The following is a 20,423-nucleotide window of genomic DNA, read 5'->3' on the forward strand; positions in this document are numbered from 1 at the left end:
TTTTGGGAGTTTCTATTATTTCCCTAAGTTCTTCCATCCAGCTTCCCTTGGTGTGGAAATTTCAGTTTTCTTCCTGATCCTGCTACTACTACCACCTAATTTCTCTCCATGGAAATTTGCATATTTCCACTTTTTAAGGGAACGAATCTATTTTGTATTGTGCTTATTTAAAAAAAAGGGGGGAAGTGTGACTCAGACCTGCATGCTGTTTTCAGAGAAAACTATTCCAGATGTTGGGCTAGGAACAGTTAATTTACAACACTGATCTCTAATTACAGCACTTTGGCTTCCGCCCATCCATGCCAAGTCATCTGAGAAGCAGATCATAAAGTCAGCTCTGAAATAGTCCTGCAGTGCTGCAAAACACAGCCGTCCCAAACCAGGCAATGATGTGGATTTTTAAAATCCCAAATGGTCTCAAAGGCAGAGTTCAGACTTCTTGAAAATTAGTGGGCATATATGACTGCCACAGTCCTTGGCTTTCCTGCTGAAATCAGCAAAACTACTATATTTTGTCTCAACTGAGCTGTGTGCTTTCCTGTCCTCCTGAACAGTATTCTTTAGAAGAGCTCTGTGGAAAGTATCATTTCTTAGGGCTGGGTGTCCATATTTGATGGGACTACAACTCCCAGCATTCATGACTGCAGGCCATGTGGCTAGGGCTTATAGGATTTTCAGCCTCCAAACATCTGGAGGTGTTGTCTAGTCCCATTGGCTAGCCCTGCAATAGGACACTGTGTAGAAACCCCAGCTTTCTCATTCTCATGTCTTTGGAGGAAGGTAACAACAGAAACAACATTTCAGATGTAGACTGTGAGTGCTTGAGCCCGCTGGCCGAGGCAGCAGCTAGAAAGGTGAGAAAATGCACCATGATGCAGTTCTGCGCTAAGTTCTGCACTATAAACTCTCTGTGCTCACGACAACAAAATGTCATCCTTCTGCTCTTTGTGAATATGTTCAGTGATATCTAGGAAACTGTAGATATGTGCCTTTATGCCAATGAAGGTTTAATGGTTACAGCTTAATATTTAACTCTGCTGTCCTTATACCTGCACTGAAAATGTTTGTCAGATGCTAAAGACAAAAATCATAACGGGGGCACCATTGGGGCAGGACCTTCAGGCAAATGTCAAGTGCCCTGCTCAGCAGAACAAAGAGGTCACTGCTTGTAAAACCATTAAGATCTTTAAGTCCAGAATCTAAAATCAACTAAACATAGCACTGGTCATGACTGTCTCCACACATTTATTGATAGGGGCATCCAGCTGATTAGTGTAGGACAACAAGAAGCCTGAGCTCCTTGGGACTTGGTCTGATCCAGTGACGCTTGTGATGTTTTTATGAGATAGCTGGGTGGATATTAAGGATGCTATAGAGGAAATTTCAAGCAATGAGTGAGGTCCCTTCCAGACGGGATGCTAATTGCATCCTGGATTTAATTTGCTCATTATTTTTTTAAAATATAAAAAAGATACAAATAGAATAAGCTGGGGAATGAGTGGCAGTTTTCAGGATCACAACAGGCCTGGTGGGTATTTAACCATCCCACCCCCACCCCACCCCCGCTGTGGCCCTGAAGAAATCCTTCATCTGCAGCTGTTGTTTGCATTGGTGTCAAAAACAGCAGTTTCCTCGGGACTTCAGCAAGGGAGGAAAGGGTTAAATCCTACTGCTGCAATCCTGCCCTGATGATACCATGGGCGGGGGGGGGGGGGTGTTGAGGGAGTTTCACGTTGATTTTAAGGGGAATAGAACTTTATTAATATAATTAGTTAATTGATTGATTGATTGATTGAAACCCCACTTAATTGCCACGCTGGCTTCCAAGCCAGTGGTCTCCCACTCCCTTAAACAAAAATTCCCATGGAGCGCTTGGAAATTGCTGCAGGTCTGGCAGGTAGCTCTTGCTGGAAATTTAACAGTAAGGATGGCTAGGGGCACAAAAACACAAGGACACCTTCTGAGAGGATTGGGGGGAGCTTTATTTCTTACACAAATAAGTGTGGTGGTAATAATAATAATGCTAGAAGGGTTCCCAGAGTATTTTTGAATTTGTGGATCATGTGAAGTTTATTATTAGGATTGGATTTAAAACATCTCCTGAAGGCGAAGTTGTTTTTATGCAAGGCAACTCTGCGTCTTCTGCAATCTTCTGTCTCTCTCTGTTTGGGGGATTAGTTCTGTATTCATATTTTATGTGTGGTCTGTATGCTCTATCTGAAAAACACAATAAAAATTGTTAGCGCACACAGAGAGAGATTTAAAAAAAAGGAAAGAGAATTGTGGAGGTTCTTTGTGGACCACTTAACTATTTTTCTGCCTGTTGTGGCCATTGTGACACACTGTGTGATTTTTAAAGGTATTTTTAGTGCCTCTCTTATTTTTTAATCGGTAATATTTTATTCCACAGAAAGAAGGAATAAAATTCAATTAAAGATCAATGGGAACATTTAATGCAATGGAGATGCCATTTCCTGTCTTCAACCACAAAGACACAGATATGCCACAGGCTGCCAAAATGAAGCTCATGGACTCCTGAAGGTCTGTGGACCACAGTTTTGGGAACCTCTGCTCTAAACAGTTTTACCTCTCATTGGTGGTTTTGCAGGGTGTGTGTGTGTTTAAAAAGAGAGAGAGAGAGAGAGATCCTAGTACAGTGGTACCTCTGGTTACGAACTTAATTTGTTCCGGAGGTCCGTTCTTAACCTGAAGCCGTTCTTAACCTGAGGTACCACTTAAGCTAATGGGGCCTCCTACTGCTGCCGCGCCGCCGCACAATTTCTGTTGTCATCCTGAGGTAAAGTTCTTAACCCAAGGTATTACTTCCGGTTTAGCGGAGTCTGTAACCTGAAGTGTTTGTAACCCGAGGTGTTTGTAACCCGAGGTACCACTGCACTCCTATTGTGATAAAAGTTCGAGGCATAGCTGTCAACTTTCCCCTTTTCTTGCGAGGAATCCTATTCAGAATAAGGGAATTTCCCTTTAAAAAAGGGAAACGTTGACAGCTATGGTTCAAGGGAAGAGCATATAATGCCTTACATGAGCAGCAAAAAATGAAGTCTCGGTACTCCATACTAGTGAGAGCCATTGCAAAAGAAGGCACTGCCTCTAAAACTAAATATTGGTAAAAACATGATTGACATCCAGGCACACTGGGACAAAAATATTCCTACACACACGCACACAAATAATTCAGTGCCTGGCAAATCTGCTTCCTTTCAAAGGTGCCTCCATTTCTGCTACCTGAGGTGGCTGCCTTCTACATAATGGTGGGATCTGCTGCCATTGCCACATGGAAGAGGCTTTGGGTTGCGTAAATGTAATGCTACCTCAATGTTCCAGATTTCTGCTTGCACTGACAGAACATTATTCTCCTCTTCTCCCCCTGTGCACTCCCTAAATCTGTTCTAGGGGTTACGTCAACCCTCTGGAGCAAATTTGAGGCAGGTGCAGCGCACGGGGGAGCAGAGAAAGTCCTGTTGTGGAAGTGAAAATCCTTTCCCTGATGGGACATGGTTGCTGAACTCTTAGAGTCCATATGCACCACACATCCAGAGGTATACTTAAAGGGGTTTTCTTCATATAGTTCTCTGGCTGAAACTCAGTCATTTAAACAGCAAGTATACAAGTGCTTTTTAACCTGCTCCCCATCCATGTGTGGAAAAACGGTTTGTTGGTTTGCATGATGGACATATTAGGAACATCTGTCCAGGAGAAATCTGGGGGAAACCCACAGGATCCTCCGGAAATACCCACACTCTTTTTACAAAGTTAAAATCATTCATAAAGCATTTCCAACACTTTACATGCATATGGCCAACCAATTCTCCAGCGGCCACATACCGGGGGTGATTGTGGCCCAAGGTGGTTGTGTTACCACCCAACATAAGAACATAAGAAAAGTCAGCTGAATCAGACCAAAGGCCCATCCAGTCTAGAATTCTGTTCTCATAGTTAGCCAACCAGATGCCTATGAGAAGCTGGAAGCAGGACCTGAACACAAAAGTACTCACACATTCACACTCTCCCACATAAGCTGTTCACACACACACACACACACACACACACACACACACACACACACATCACTGACCTTTTCACCGCATGGTCTACTTTCCTTTTGTCATCACCACCAAAACTGACAAAATTTGGGAGAGCTAGATAAAATGTTTGGGGGGCTGAGCTGTAGATCAAACCCTACAGACAGGAGGTTGGCCATTCCTGGTGTAAATGAATAACTAAGTGCAAAATAAGCAGCCTTCAACACCAACACCTGCTAATAGGCAATCCAAGAAAAGCTGGTCTACAGTTAGCCAAAATTCAGGCACCTCTGAGTTGGTTTGTTGCTCATCAGCCACTTCAGGAACTCTTTGCCAGCCTCTTCATCCAGGAATTTGTGGTAATCGCTGGTGAAAGTGCCATCCGCATGTCTTCTGCCAACGTTTTCAGCCACTCCAGCTCCTTCTGAGAAACTTAAAGAGGGGAAATGGACAAATAACATGCTTGTGGGTCAGAATAAATATATCCCCTGCCTAGTCCTTAATGTTGCTCAAATTCTCCCCAGCAAAAAATGTATAGGGCCAAATTTTTGTATCTTCTAGCAAAATAGCACTAAGGACATGTTTGCAGACCTAGAAAATAGTTTCTTAAAGAAACAAAAATAATAATTCATAATAGCTTGCAAAGGGCAAACGTTTGGCACTTTCAGCCAAGACTGAGAGCTTTTAATGTCCTGATGATTTCAGTGGCAGGTTTTAAAGCTCATGCTTATCTGCCTAAATAAATGGAACTTTAAAGTGTTTAACTTGGGCTTCTTCACGCTTCAGCAGTGTTCACCTGACCAAATATTACACGCAGCCACTATTAATCTCAGCATGTAATACCAAATCCCACCAGTTGGGATTAATATCTCTAGCATTATGCAGCTATGACATTGAATCCAGACATCTTATTCTAGTGCTGAATTCCTGCTAGTGGGTTCAGGAAATGTTTCCATTTTAAATAAGTGGGACTGCTCCAGATTAAGCAGGTTATGGATGGGAGCCTTCAAATATGTACAAGAGACAGCTATCTCTACTGTTGATTCATCATCACCCGGGGAACCTTCTGTCTAAACTCTTTGAGAATGTTGATGCAGTATTTCAGTATTCTCTGAGAGCTGTGTTTCCAGAGAATAAAGTTGTTTGCCTCATCCTAGACAGTAATATCCTTCTGTGTGAGAGGATGTATATGGACGCAACCAATTTTTAAATTATTTCACAAGAGAACAAGTTTCTTAGTATCATGTGAGCCAGCTCCTCTGCGTGAGACCACAGGAATGACAACAGAACAAACATTTCCTGAGAAAAAGTTCAGTATTCCTTGCTCAGAATTTTAATCAAGTTCAGAAACAGAAGATACAATATCAAACCGAGGGTTCCAGTGCTACTGTTGGAAGCAAAAGGCAATATTAAAATGTATTCCAAGCATGCTGAACCCAATATACTTCAGAATTAAATGTCCCCACATCAGAGCTGACTGTTTCATCATTTATTTATTTTTTACTTCTTAATCTCTAGATTTAATTCCTAGGAAGGGGCTGGGAGGAGAGAGGGGGAAATGTGTCAAAATATCTGGCTGTCAGCAACATCAAGGAGTCCTGATGGGTTTTGTAGAGAATCTGCAACAGCCTGCAATATTATTTTCCTCGATCTTTTTGATGATGTGTAAGCATATAAGCATACAGAGAGGACTACTGGCCCTGTTTTAATGGCCTTGGGGGTTGCTTTCAGCAGGTACACAAACAAGAGAACTGTGGCTTGCTGTGATCTTTGCCAAACTAATGTCTTAGATTTGACTGGTAATAATATCAAAGCAGCAGAGTCAGTTTTAAAGAACCATTACATTCTCTCAAAGCTATAAAAGGTCTCAGGGATAACTACACGGTTGTGTTTTTAAGAGAAGAAAAATGGGGGCAGATTTTGAGCAGAAATGTGGCATGCTTAACCCTTTCCCTCTTGCCATTTCTCTGGTCCAATTCGCCCCTCCAAGGGTAAAGGGTGAGCCAAGGTGAGCCCATTTTGTTGCTTTTCTCCTTACAATCACGGTTTTCCTTTAAACCAAAGCAAACCACTCCATGCGTTTGTATGCAACATGAACCACTATGTTATAGGAAACAGAGTGCAAAAGAGGAGTGTTGCTTTCCCATCTTGTATGGTTGCTTTCTCTTTTTGTTTCTGATTCAAAGACTGATATCCAGTAGGACAGGTAAGAGCAGACATATACCATGCCTTGCTGCCAATTACAAAAATGTATTTTTGTCTATCAGATTATTATCGTCACCACCATCCCTCTCCAGCCATTGCCACAGATATCTTCTCAAGAGCCACTGAAATGCCCAAAGTTATCTATAACCAGGTGTTTCAGAAATTCCTTTTTTTTTTTACTCTCAGTTGTCTTTCTTCCTAACTTCCAACATGCATCACCGTGTTTGACTCTCAGATCTCATTTTGCTATCATCATTACAGCAATCTCATAATCAATTTTTATGGCGCTCCTATGGCATACGCAGTGTCTTTTACAGCTGGCAATATAGATTTTGAGCACGGAATCGAGGGAAGGAGGAAGAAAGGCAGGAAGGAAGTTGGGCCCTGCTCAGAAAGAGCTCACAGTCTAAAGGTACAAAACAAGTACAGATGGGACAAAGCGTGTTGATCTTTCGACTGCCAGGCCACACAGGCAAAAATGTGTAGGGGGCTTGCAGACGTCTCTGAGTGGGCTTATTAAGGGAAGGAACGGAGGCAGAAAGATGCCGTTCCAAATGTGCAGTCACTGAGGAAGATGGATCAAAGTCAGCAGCAGTGGGTAGAACAGGCCAAAAGGATCAAAAAGAAAAGGAGGCTGTCACGAGAGTGGTGAGAACAGGATGTAGGTGGTTACTGATGGAGTACAGGTTACTGATGGAGGTGTTGGCAGCCTAATGTTATGGGATGCTTTGAGGCAGGAGAGGAGGGGTAAATATATTCAACGTAACACACAGCAAGAGTGGGAAGGCACACACACACACAAACACCCTTTTGTAAAGGGATGGGAAAGACAGTGACAGTGTGATGATGAGTTTTTAGCAGCAACTTCTTGAAAAGGAGGGGAGAAGAAGGAGAGGCTTGAAGAGGAGGAGTTTGTACAAACTTTGGAAACGGGAAAAATGGAAGGGAAAGGAGAATGCTGGGAACAGTGGCAGATTGGGATCCTGGGGCAAACGGGGAACCAGAGAGATTGGGGTTGACAGAACTTGGGGTGGTCAAGAAGCCGGGTGCAAGACATTTGAATGGAAGCAAAGCAGGATAGGGAAGAAATCAGAGGAAACGTGAAACCAATATTGATCTTCTGTACCACTTGACCTCATGGAGAAAACGTGACCCATTCGAGCATGAAACAGCACAATCAAAGTCTCAAAAGAACTACGTTTTAATTGGCAGGTAGATCATTCCACACCCATGACAACATTTTCAATTACAAAAGAAGACTATGAAATACAGTGAGGAAGGTGTGGGAGCAATACATTGTGGTTCCAGCAGGCTTCAATTGGTATTAATCCCCCCACCCCCCAAAAAAGCTAAGAAATGCTTAGCAACAGATGGATTCTTACTCTCTTCTTCCTCCTCCATTTGCTAGCCAAGCAATGAACTCCTTGGCAGCTTGGCTCTCCAAGTAAGAGCTGATGTCACTGGTGAAGGTGCCATCAGCATGTCTCTCGTATTCAGCATGACGCCTGGCGAGTCCGTTGCTAAAAGAAGAGCAGTTGCCTTAGAACTAGGAACGCTGGTGAATTTCACAATAATCGAGCATGCACACAAGCACAGCTTCATCCACTCGTTTGCAAGCTTTGAGAGCCGATTGCGCCTCAGGCAAGTGTTAGCAATATTTAACAAGACCGGTTGCGGCGGTGGCAAGAAAGTAACAAACTGAAAGGCTTTGTGTTGAAGTTGGCTGTTGTAACTGTACAGCCCTTTTCAAACTCAGATTGGCTGCGCTTCTGAAATGTGTGCTCCTATGAACTCTGCTTAGCTAAGATGATGGCACTAGCCATGGGTCGGGCACACCTACGCCTTGTTGCATTGCAGGAAGAAGAAAACAAAGACACTGCAAGACAAGCAAATCACAATCTGCCTGGGGGTGTGCAGATGGAGGCTCGATTATGATAGGCAGCGATGAATGTAATGGCAGCAGAACGACAAAGAGCAAAATCCATTGTGCAAAAAAGTTATCGCAACAAAGGTGAACCAAAGTCAGTTATGATATTTTAAAAGGAGAGGGAGAGAGATTGGACCGATCTGACATGTGATGAGTGAATAGTAGACTAAAACAGAGAGAATTTGAGCAAGCATGATGTGAAAAACAAATGAGCTGGTCAGTGACTGCGAACCCCATCCCTACTCATGACTCAGGCTGCCTTCTTGCTTTGTCTTTTTGCTCCCAGCATCTCCTCCATATCTCTCTCTCTCTCTCTCTTTAGTGCTGACCCTATAATGAGCCATGTGACACACGCATCTCAGGTGGCAGACTGCCTACTCCATCCACCACTCGTGGATCCACCGGCCACCACTGCCACCACCACTGCAGCCAGCCCACCATTCACTGTGACTGCGGCCACCACCATTGCCCACCCACCAGACACAGACTGCTGCTTCAGGGAAGCAACTAGAGGTGCTCCGAGGTGGCTCTCTGGACATAACACTCCTGAGTTGGAGGCATTGTGGTTGAGACAGCCACAGAGAGCATAGACAGATCATGTCAGTTCAACTGCCCATCCCATTCTAGTATGACCAAGAAATAGAAATAGGAGGCATTGCAGATTGGACCAGATGATTCTCAATGGGTAGAGATCTAAGTATCCTCAGAGGGAAGGAGAAGGTTTAGCCCACACCAGGGGCCAAAGGAAGAGAAAAGGGAGAGTGTGAGTGGTTAGGTCAGATTCAGTTGTGTCCACCTGGAAAGAAGTGGGGCAGTTCTAGGTTCCATACGACTGCTTTCCAAAGTGCTAACTTGCATTTGGACACATTCGGTCTGCATTCCCAATAAGCCAGTTTGGTTGTCAAAATTAGCATGGAAGGTTATTTGACTGGCTCTCTGATTCCAGGAATTAAGGAGACAGCTCCACTGCAGGACAAGAGCTATTAAGGTCTTCAAATGAGACTCCTGCTGCCCTTCCCCCAACACATCCACAAGGAAATGGCTCTAGTGTCAGCCCAGTTTAGATACTGGTAAAGAAGAAATCTGTACTCCCCCCCCCCCCGCAGCTCAATCAAACCTACTATTCGGTTAGGAAGATTTGCCTCAAGCAACTGCTGACACCACAACAATGTGATCCGCACCTGTATCTCATTGCAAATTCTAGCATTTAGCAGACCAAGCAATCCTAAGTATAGTAAGCCAGTGGGACCCACTTGACTGGAGCCAGTGTTAGTTACCCCTATTCCAAACTCAGTTCAGGAGTAGGGCTACTGGCAGCTGAGCTGGCCAAGTCTGGCAGAGGGAAAACAAGTCTTTTAAGACCGAGTTTCACTTAACAGCACCCCTTTTTGCTGATGTACCTCTGCAGGCTTGCTAGATCACATGACTTATAGCTGAACAGAGTTAAGATCTAGGGTAAGGAACTTATACCAATGTAAGGTCCACTTGATTTGATTCAGCTTGCTACACCAGGATGAAGATATTTCACTAGCATTTTGCTAACTGAATCAGGATTTGGAGCATATGCCGGCATAGCCCAGCTATGCCAGGAAAAAGCTGGCTGAGCTGAAGATCTTCTGGGGCCAACCTCTCTCAACCCAGCAGGTTTGGGGTTTGAATTGTCCCCTTTATGGCATCTGTAAACAGTTGTCCACAATAGTACCTCTACAGCAAGAGGACATACAGCACGGATATGGAGATGTATCGCTTGACGAGGAATCAGGATGTGCTTAACGGTGGAGGTGCTTCCATCAACCTTTTGCCGGCCATGAGTTTTGCTAAAGGGTTCCATTCCCTCCCACACACAAAATGCCCAGCCAAATCAAAGGTGTCAAAGATTCCATTCATCCAGAAACCTCTTTTCATTCTAGGATCAATGAGGGTAGGGGCTGATAGCTTCATTCAGGGGAAAGAACGGAATCAGTGGCCGCCTCTAGTGTAGACCATCTTTCTGAGAATTCTTCCCAAAGACACCTCAAATGGAAAATGGATGTGTTCCCAACCTTTCCTGATGCGATACCCGAGTCATACTGAATCTTCCCTTGCTATTCCCCGCCATTTCAGATTTCCACAAACATATCACTACTGCATTTCTGTTTGTTTGGAAGTTCTGTTTGTTTGGATAGTAAAACTATTCCCTATATGCATATTATTTTTGTTAAGTTTTATGCTGGATCCCGTTTCACTTTCCCCACCAACATTTTTAGAATCCCTTGGTTTTCTGAATTACATTATGCTTAGTGATTCTTGTGTCTGTGTTAGATTCATGAGTTGAATGTCTACATATTTTGAGAAGCACCGTTAAAGGCATTTAGTGTAAACCTATGTATAACTCTGTAAGCTAAGGACTACTTCACACTCCTTGTGGACATGACTACATATAACATATTTTACATCCACAAGTAAAAATATAATGTACGCAAACAGGTGCATTGCACAGGTGCATGTGTCAGGAAGCTGTGATGGGCTCTGGTTCCCTGCAACCTGCACCACATGGTATCATGTATCCACTTGGTATTTACCCCCACGTAATGTGTGAAGTAGACCGGGCATCATGATCAATCAAGAGAACATAATCCAAAAGGCAGGTGTGGGTGGTTCTAACAACACACTTGTCCACAATGCCAAGGGAACAGCTACCTGTGATATCATGTCTGAAACTAGCAGACATCATTGTTTTTACCTGACTATACTTGAATTCATTATAAAAATCTAACTTGAGCTACTGCCCTAAGCCCGTCTATTTGTGTGTCACTGTCATGGAATGGAACAGCCATGAAAGAGAAGTCACCCCAATCCAGGAAGGATCATGCACAAGCAGAAAGAGGTTTCCATGCACACATCACAAAAAGCTACTGTGTACAAAAAGCCACATTTAGTACACCCTGGGAGGACAGCCATAGTTTAGTGGTAGATTTGATCTGTGTGCAAAAGGTCTCAAACTCAATCCCTAACGTTACCAGATAAAAGGATCAGGCAGCAGCACTTGGGGAGGGGGAACCTCTGCCTGAGGCTCTGGAGAACCATTGCCATTCCGGTCTATCTTAGATGGTTCTCTAAGGTGGGTGTGAGAAACCTTTGGCCCTCTGGATGTAGCTGAACTATGAACCCCACCATTGCTGGCCAAGTTTGCTGCGGTTGATGGGAGATGAGGTTCAGCAGCATCAGGAAGGGCCAAGCTTCCCCACAGCTGCTATAAGCATCATAATATGTAGACATTACGTGTTGGGAGAACTTTTTCCAGGAGGCACACCTTCTCTCCCACCAGATGGTCAGATCTGCATTGTCAGCATTGAGAGGGGAGATTCTTCATAGGCAGTAGCATCCATGTAGCACGCTATTGCACTCGAGGGCTAATGTTTTCCAGATTTTGTGTGTGTGTGTGTGTGTGTGTGTGTGTGTGTGTGTGTATAAACTGAGAGCACTTCCAGACTGTTGGTGTTTTCAGGTGGGATGCAGTCACGTACTGGCAAATTTATAGGGGAATGGAACAAACCCGCTTTCCCAAAAGATTGGACTTTTTGAAGTAAGGAAGGTGGCTGGGAAATGTGCTGGAAAGTGTGGGATAACACTTGCCTCGACACAACTGTCACCTAACTTCTCCACAAACAGATCAGAAAAAAAGCTTGTTAAATAGCCAGAATTCTCTAATCTCCCTGCAAACCAAGAGGAATGAGTACTCAATCAACTGTCCACCTGGAAGTACCCTAGTCAAATTGGTTTAGGATCTTTTTTTTTATATTCCCTGTGTTAAAAAAAAATCTGAAATTACTTAAAATACCTTGAGAGATTGTCCAGGAGGTTTTCTTTCTCACTCTCTTCACGTCCTTGTCTGCAGCAGAGGTCCATAGTCATTAGGTTATTAAAATTACATTTGCACAGATATGTAGACGGGGGAGGGGCATTGCACATCAGTTAACTATTACAAGCTTAAATGGATACAACAAGAATCATATAGGAATTCCATTACGTCTGCATTTAATTCTATTAAGATCCCAGTGTTGTCTTTTGTTAGGGACATCATTTATATATGTATTACAACTGATTGACCAACCACTGCACCCAGCAGCTAAGAATGATCAATCCCGTTTGGTGTCTTAGGATGAAAGACACCTCCAAAAGTGTTTAGGACCACAACTCCCATCAACCCCAGGGTGGCTACTGGGAAAAGCTGGGCTTAATCTGATGGGCTGTGGTCTGTTCAAAAGGAACATTGGCACAGCCACTCTTGATATTCCATAACCAAGTTGCTAGCCAATGTCATCTGATTAAGGCATTGTTCGACAGACTGATGGAACAACAGTGATGGCTAAAGTGAACACAAGACCCCAAAAGAGAAACAACAACAACACACATGACAGTGAAGCAGCAATGGCAACGAAGTATGTGGATAGCAACATATCAAATACTGATACGCAAATGAGAGACACCAAAGTACCAAATGACTTTGGCTGTCAGCATGAGAAATGGTGAATGATCCAAACATAAAGTTGTGAAGGAGAAGTAAAGAGGGGGGTGGAATAAAGAAAAGGAAACTCACAAACACAGTTGCTTTATTTCAAGAGTTTCCAATAGTACATTACTTTTGCTTAGATTTTGCTGCATTGGTTTTCCAAGCTGTATTCCAGGGAAGGCTGGTGTTCCTTAGAAGCTTAGCTGCTGGTCCTCAGTCAGAAGATTATCAGTGGCTAAGCAATGCTGCAATGTAGTTTCCCCATCACTGTCAGTGCTCCTACAGGGGAATGTTATAGGTCACACTGTCAGTTCATTCAGGGCTACACTGGTGCCTGATCACCTTGGCTGAGAAGTGAGAGGATGCTCCAGAACACTTCCTGGCATCTTCTTCAATGGAATAGGAATACCATGGCAGATGAACTGGAATTCCTCAGTTGACAAATCAGCAGAGTAAGGATTCCCCGAAGGCAAGCATTTGAAAGTCATTGCTTTACTGCACAACAGTACTATGGGTAGGATCCACAGTGGACCAATTCCTTCCCTTGTGCTTTCACCTTGTGCTGAGGGGACATCCAGATGCATCCAATGAACTTCTTCCTTGGACAAGTCTGCTTCATGTAGCCAGCTACGCACACAGTTCACGTCTAAGGATGTGCATATCAGTATGCATAACTTTCCTCCTTGGGCCCACATTCTTCTGGGAAAGAGACCATAGCTCAGTGCACATGCCTTGTGTACTGAAGGTCCCTGATTCAGTATGGTGTCTCCAGTTAAAGATCAGGTTGCAGGTAACAAGAAACACCTGCTTGAGAGCTTGGAGAGTGCCTGGTAGTAGAGTAGATAACTTTGGGCTTGATGGGGAAATAGTCTCACCCTGACATAAGGCACAGTTTTTTTTCCTATGAGAAGGGCACATGCTTCGTATACTAAAGATCCAAGATTCAGTTCCTGGCATCTCTAGGAAAGTAGGACTAAGAAAGACCCCATACGAAACTCTGGGGAGGTGCAGCCAGTCAGTGTAGACAATAGTGAGTTAGATGGACAATGGTCTCACTTGGTATAGTGTTCTACAGTCCGGCCCAAATGCACCAGTGTATTACAGTACTATAGCTGGAACATACCTTGCTCTGCTTTAGGAGGCTATGTAGACTGTTCTGTCTATTGTGTTATCTTCTTTTAAACCACGTGCGAGTTATTATCTTGGTCCTACATATGGTAATGTTAAACTTCCAAATAAAGCTGTTCCAAAAATAATTTCACTTAATGGCCTTACAACTTTGTCATTCTTCTGGTAACAAAATTGCAGATTTGAATGTTTCAAAAGGTCCTCATTGTCTCATCTCTGAAAATGTGTGTGTGTCTATGCATTGTCTGATAGGATGTTTTAAAGGAACAGCTTTAAAATAAAACTGGTGTACAGGTTTTATTTTGCCATTGCCGTGTCCGGGTTAGAGCGCTTGATTAGGGCCTGAGATACCAGGGATGAAATCCCCACTCAGCGATGAGCCAAAAGGCATACCAGCAATGATAGTCAGAATTGGGAGGAACGACAGCTGCACCAGCGCAGTATCATTCTGCTATGAGTGTGATTCTTCAGGTATGAATATGAAAAAACACACACTGGATTGTAGCCAAAGCATTCAGATGTTCTTCAGCGTTAAACTATATTGATCAAATGGGAGTTGCTCAAGTAGACAGTGTTTACTGTTGCACAATTCCAATTCCTTTTAGCGGCTTTTGCATGAGAAAACTTTTCAACTTATTCAACTAACACCTATTGGAAAAATGTTACAATGAGATTTACCTAGCATCTGTATCTCAGGGTGCTGGAAATTACGGAGTGACACATTTGTGGCAAAGAGATGACACTGAATTCTTTGTGAAAAGATGCTTTTGTAATAGATTCGAGTGATGCTATTTGCTCCAATCTCTCAGCATAGAATGGGCTGTAAATCTGGATGGATAGCTGGAAGAACAAACAATTGGACAGATGACTGGATGGATGGATGGATGGATGGATGGATTGATGGATTGATGGATTGATGGATGGATAGATGGATGGATGAACACTGAAGCTCTTGGAATTGATCCAAACTCTACATATTTAGTTGGATGAAGTTATCCCATCATCATGCAGTCTCCTGGGTTTATATGGTACCAGGTACACCAGCATAAGACTTTCTTGTGTATGCCATGTGGCAATTTATAAGGGGGTTCAGGTGGGGTGTATCCATTTTGCTTACCCGCTTCTTTTAGTGTTCATTAACCACTGTACAAAATCTTGAGCTCGTATCGTGTCCAAGTACTTGCTGTAATCGCTGGTGAATGTACCTTGTGAATGACGTTTCACTTCATTCAGCTGTCTAGAGTCATCTAATAGTTCGGCCTGGGAAGCCTTGAAGGATCTATAAGTGTGGTTTGTAACAAATTATTTGTACTGAAAATTGCACATTTTGAAAGTCACCGTACCATGTATCAACCTCCTCATAAGAGATATGCAACTAATGTACTAGAAGTAATAATGGCTGCTAAGAAAGGATTGTTAGTTGATTAATAACAGTTTGGTAATGATAAATAGAGATTTTGCTTACACAACAAAAACCAAAGGGACAAAAGCACCACTGGTTGAATTGGCAATTTCATTTGCTGCTGGCTTATCCAATTTTTGGGGGGTGGCAAGATTAAATGATAGCATCTTAAATGGACTTCCGTGCCAGCTCTGTTACCAGAAAATATGTAGCCCACATTTGGGTTATTACAGCATTAAAAGTTTGATCTCTGGTGTTTACCTGGATTTCTCTTCTCTGTCTTGAAGGGCACTTTGCCAGCTGCTCTGTACAATCATTAAAAGCAACCCAGCCACAAAGTACATGTTTTTCATTTTCGTCACCTGTAGGGCAGAGTTAGAGGGGGAAATAGTCATTGCAGCTTGCTTCATACACTCAAGACCTGTCCTGAAGACACTGAAAGATGGATCAGCCATTATACCTCCATGTGGAAGTCACAAAGAACTATTCTGTGTACCAGAGGAATTTACATAGGAAGAAGCCCCAGAACAGATTAGATGATCCATTCATTTAATTCACCCCCCCAGCCCCCAGTTTATGATAAGCCTGAAAACCTCAATTTGTGTTCAAAGCAGTAGGGATCATTTAATGTACCACTCTGACTGACAGCAGTTCACCCAGAATCTCAGGCAGAGGTTTTCCCCACCACATAGTTCCTGAGATGTTTAGCTGGAGTTGCCAGAGATTGAATCTGGAACAGTTTGCATGCTAAGCACATGGCCATACCTTTGGGGGAAAGCCATGCTTATGAAGAATCTACGTGCCAATATAGTGAATGGTTGCTAGCACAGGCATAAAGTCTTCCAAACATTCTAGGTGAAACCACATGACTAGTGGATTTTACAGCCCCAACCTGGAGTGTTGCTGCCCAGCAGATACAACCCTTAACAGCTTCTGTCACAGGGGTGTGACATATGAATATGAGCCTTTCTTGGAAGGACACCCACTGAAATCAGTTGGACTTCCTTCCCTGTGGAATGAATCTCCATAGAGACTAAAAATTAATAGATGGATTTAGAGGATTAAATATGATTTAGAGCAATGCATCCCAAACTTGAGTCTCCAGATGCTTTTGGACTATAGTTCCCATCATCCCTGACCACTGGTCTCACCAGCTAGGGATGATAGGCAGTGGCGTAGCATGGGGGGTGCAGGGGGGGCCGGCCGCACCGGGCGCAACATCTGGGGTTAGGGAAATCCACGGGTTAGGGGGCGCAAATCCACAGGTTAGGGGGTGCAAATCCATGGGTTAGGGGGCGCAAATTACTTGCCTTGCCCCGGGTGCTCACAACCCACGCTACGCCACTGATGATAGGAGTTGTAGTCCGAAAAACAGCTAGAGACACAAGTTTGGGAAACACTGATTTAGAGAGTGTAAACATGATTACTCTATAACTCGATTGCGTAAATAACGAAAAGGAATTCCTGCGATATGGCACAACTTTTATGTGGGTTTCTATTTTTAGTTACCAACAACTGGCACAATTCTGCAAAACTGAGTTATGCAACCACGTCACTCTGAAAGCAGGGGCGCGGGACTTGATCAAAGCTAACAAGCTCTTTTGCTATGTTAGGCCCTGTTTTGTAATGTGTTTCGTAAGAATGCACACAAACTGTCCTGCCGCCACTGCTGCCTTGCCTGCCACCGCCTTCCTTTTCAGATTTGCAAGAATAACGCAGTCCTGCTCTCCCTTCCTTATGTCCTTCAGCAGTCCAATGCTGCCTCCTAGTGCTATTTCCCAAGAGGGCATGCTTCTTCCCAATGATATTCTAAAAATCTCAAGCCGATGCTCTCGATGGCCTCTCTTAGGGATGAATATATATGCTGATGAAGACACTCTCCACAACATCTGAATCAAGAGAGGCTTTGCAAGCTCTGGACCAGTGCACAAACACAGTGGTGGATTGAATGAGGGCCAATAAACAGGGTCCGAACCTTGGGGAGGTGGAAGGTTTTTGGGTCGGTGGCTTCTGTGTCTGAAATATAAGCCAATTGCCTGTTCTGGATGGGGTGATGCACCCTGTAAAGGATCAGGTACATAGCTTGGAATACGCATGGATGCACCTTTGTGATTAGAGGGCCAATTGACCTCTGTGGCCAGGAGTACCTTTTCCCAGCTTCAGAACATAATAAGAGGCTGTTGGTTCAGGTCAATGGCTGATCTAGTTCAGCATCCTGTTCTCACAGTGGCCAACCGGGTGTTTGTGGGAAACCTGCAAGCAGGAGAGCACGCTCCCCTCCGATGGCTTCCAGCGACTGGTATTCAGAAGCATTGCTGCCTTTAACTGTGGAGGGAGAGCACAGGCATGTGGCTAGTAGCCATTGATTGTCATCTCCTCCATGGATTTGTCTACTTCTCTTAGAAAGCCAACCACATTGGTGGCCATTGCTGCCTCCTCGGGGAGCGAGTCCCATAGACTGACTATGTGTTGCATGAAGAACTGCTTTCTCATATCTGCCCTAAATCTTCCAACATTCAGCTTCACTGGAGGTCTGCAATTTCCTGTACTATGAGAAAGGGAGGAAAACTTTTCTCGAACCGCTTTCTCCATAACGTGCCTGGTTTTATAAATTTCTGTGATATCACCTTTTACTTGCCTTTTCTCTAAACTAAAAAAACAAACAAAACCAACCCCAAAGCTGCAACTTGAAAAACAAGTCCTTAGCAGTAAACTCTGTTGAATTAAACAGGCTTACAAGCCAGCATATTTAGAATCAAGGTGTATTGCTGCTAAACTATATACAATAGTATACAGAAGATTTTATTTGTTGTTGAAAAACCTAGGTGTGTGCACCATCATTTGGGTGCATTGTGATGTTCCAATTTACAAAAGAAGAAACCAACACCATACTCAAAAAGTAAAATGGAAAAGAATGCTTGACAAATATGGAAGAAAACTGCCTTCCTTGCTAGGAGCGAGGAATTGGCAAATCTGACCATTTTGCTTTCTCTGTTCCCCATTTTTCTGTTAAGTCCAGTTCTCCACATTTCAATCTTTTTTTAAGTACTCATGAAAATTCGCCATCATTTCCGCGTGAATTTCTCATAATATGCACATTTTTGCATGCAATTCGTCCTGATAGATGCGTTTTTGCAATTTCCCATTATATGACGCATCTTTGTATGCTATTTACTGTAATATATGTTCATTTATGTACACTGTACCCTAGTTTCTGCATTCTTGGCTGAAAAAGTGCATTGCAAAATTCAGAGAAGTGCAAAGTTCAAGGGATAGTTATGCTTTGGTTAAAGAATGGTTTCGGAAAGGGTGAATTATGGCTTACATTGGAGGCTACTCGTAGGGCACTGGTGGCTATAATCCAGGGTAGGTAAGACAGTTGTTTACCATAGATTTATAATTTTCTGGAAGCTGTCCAGAGTGGCTTGGGCAGCCCAGTCAGATGGGTGGCATATAAAATCATCATCATCATCATTTTTCTCTCACACTAGCTAAAGGCTAACATGATTATTGTGAATTGAGGTAAGGAACATGAACTGAAATGGTGTAAGAAAATAAGATTCCTACGTGTTAATTAACACACTTTTAATTTCAGATTTTTTGGAGTGGGGCTTAGGATGAAACAGCAACTCATTATCCCATCACCTTGAAACTTTCTCATACACTACATAGAAAAGTTTTCTACCATTCATCCATTGGTGATGCTGCTTCAGCCACCAGAGTTCTTGGCTTATAGTTCTACATCATTTAGAATAAGACAGAGAAGTTATCTCCAAAACAAAAAGATCAATGTACCCAATAAATTGTTATTTCCCATTGAATCCTCTACGCCCCATATGGATATCTATTTTAATGCCTATGTAAGGTGTAAAAGATCACTTCCTGTACCTAAAAATTGCAATGGAGTCTCTATATGTGGATCGGGGCCCTGGTTAAGGTCAGAGACATTCAACACTCACCCCCACCCAGTTCTGTGATGCAAATCTCTCCTACCCTGAAACTACTACTAGCTGGAGATGGGAAAACATGCAGGCAGATTGTACTATTGCACTGAAGAATTAGGAAGTGAGAACGGACTGACTCCCCCTTCTCTTGCAACAGAGCTCCATCTGAAATACTTTTCAGAAATGAAAAGGAATAGGGAATCCAATCACAGATTCTTGCATTGCAGTCAGATCAATAAATTTTTTTTAAAGAGACCCTTTTATGGTAAAAGTGTCATAAACTGAAAACGAATTGAGGGTTAACCATCACAGTGTGATTCTGCAGAAGCAGATTAAGGACCTGATCCAGCCAAAGTTTAATTTTAAAAAAAAAGTTTTTATATACTTCTGCATCATACAATATTAGGGCAGAGCACAAGATGTATTCAAGGAAGCATAACACCCCATTAAAAACAGTACAAAATAATCACTAAAACAAACAAAAAATGAAGTTAAGCATTTTAAAGCTTCAATTCAATGAAGAGAATTAGAGAGCAATCCTTCGTACAGTCAATGAAACTTACATTTACAAGGAAAAAGAGATAGGATCAAGGCTGCATGGCATAAACTGAACCCTCCTTGGCTATTCATGGGACATGAAAGATCTCAACTTTGGCTGGAGTGTTCCCAAATTTTGTTTGGCTTACGAGGGTAGTGCTTTTGAAATGTTGCTCTTTAATTTAACAAGGAATGATTCTGCGTCTAAACCTACCTTTTTCTTTTTTAAAAAAAACAAAAAATTGAAATACAAAATATCCTCATTTTTAAAAAACAACAACAAAACAAACCACCCTCTCTCAACACTTTCATCAGGAATTTTCTCATAATTATACAATCAGTCTTTCTCTCTATCTGTCTATAATTTTATCATAATTATACAATTAGTTTTTTTCTCCCTGCCTGTTGTCATTTACTTCAGTATTACAAACAGCACAGCTTGTGAGTGAAATGGATTTTAAACTAGTTTGCATCGTGCTTCTCAATCCAATGCTTCTCATCAAGAGGGAGAAAAAGGAAAACTATTACAAAGCAACCTGTTGATGCAGCCTAAGTTAGCCAAACATAGAAGAAGTTCTCCCAATGAATACTACAGGTAACTTATCTTATTCTTCTTACCTGTAGGTATTTTGGAAGGGTTATGGAGAAGCAGGAAAGGCAGTGCTGTCTCTTTCTTCTGGGACTTCTGGAAGCCTTGAGGATCCAAGAGTAATTGTCTGCTAGTCTCTCCTGCTCAGTCACGGATATC

General features: G+C 42.8%; 1 protein-coding gene and 1 long non-coding RNA gene across 6 annotated transcripts in view; one reads left to right on the forward strand and one right to left on the reverse strand.

Annotated features, from left to right (window-relative positions):
* LOC144329293 (uncharacterized) overlaps positions 1 to 5,512 on the forward strand; it is a 19,314-nt gene extending 13,802 nt beyond the window's left edge. For both annotated transcript variants that reach the window (XR_013394769.1, XR_013394770.1), the window contains 2 exons: positions 279 to 854; positions 2,411 to 5,512. This is a non-coding gene — a long non-coding RNA (uncharacterized LOC144329293). The remainder of the gene's footprint in view (positions 1 to 278; positions 855 to 2,410) is intronic.
* On the reverse strand, positions 1,965 to 20,423 carry GCG (glucagon). Of its 4 annotated transcripts, XM_028747110.2 has the most exons (7): positions 20,294 to 20,423; positions 15,456 to 15,556; positions 14,910 to 15,071; positions 11,993 to 12,043; positions 7,628 to 7,765; positions 4,329 to 4,472; positions 1,965 to 2,217 (listed from the first exon to the last, which is right to left on the reverse strand). In XM_028747110.2, the coding sequence occupies exons 2-7, from the start codon at positions 15,545 to 15,547 to the stop codon at positions 2,214 to 2,216; spliced, it is 591 nt and encodes a 196-aa protein (XP_028602943.1). In that variant the 5' UTR covers positions 15,548 to 15,556; positions 20,294 to 20,423; the 3' UTR covers positions 1,965 to 2,213. The 4 variants fall into 4 exon arrangements, with proteins under 4 accessions (XP_028602943.1, XP_028602951.1, XP_077792826.1 ...); XM_028747118.2 differs by lacking the exon at positions 14,910 to 15,071; XM_077936700.1 differs by lacking the exon at positions 11,993 to 12,043.

This window comes from Podarcis muralis, chromosome 1 (genome assembly GCF_964188315.1).
Source record: "Podarcis muralis chromosome 1, rPodMur119.hap1.1, whole genome shotgun sequence".
In the NCBI taxonomy this organism is placed as follows: Eukaryota; Metazoa; Chordata; class Lepidosauria; order Squamata; family Lacertidae; genus Podarcis; species Podarcis muralis.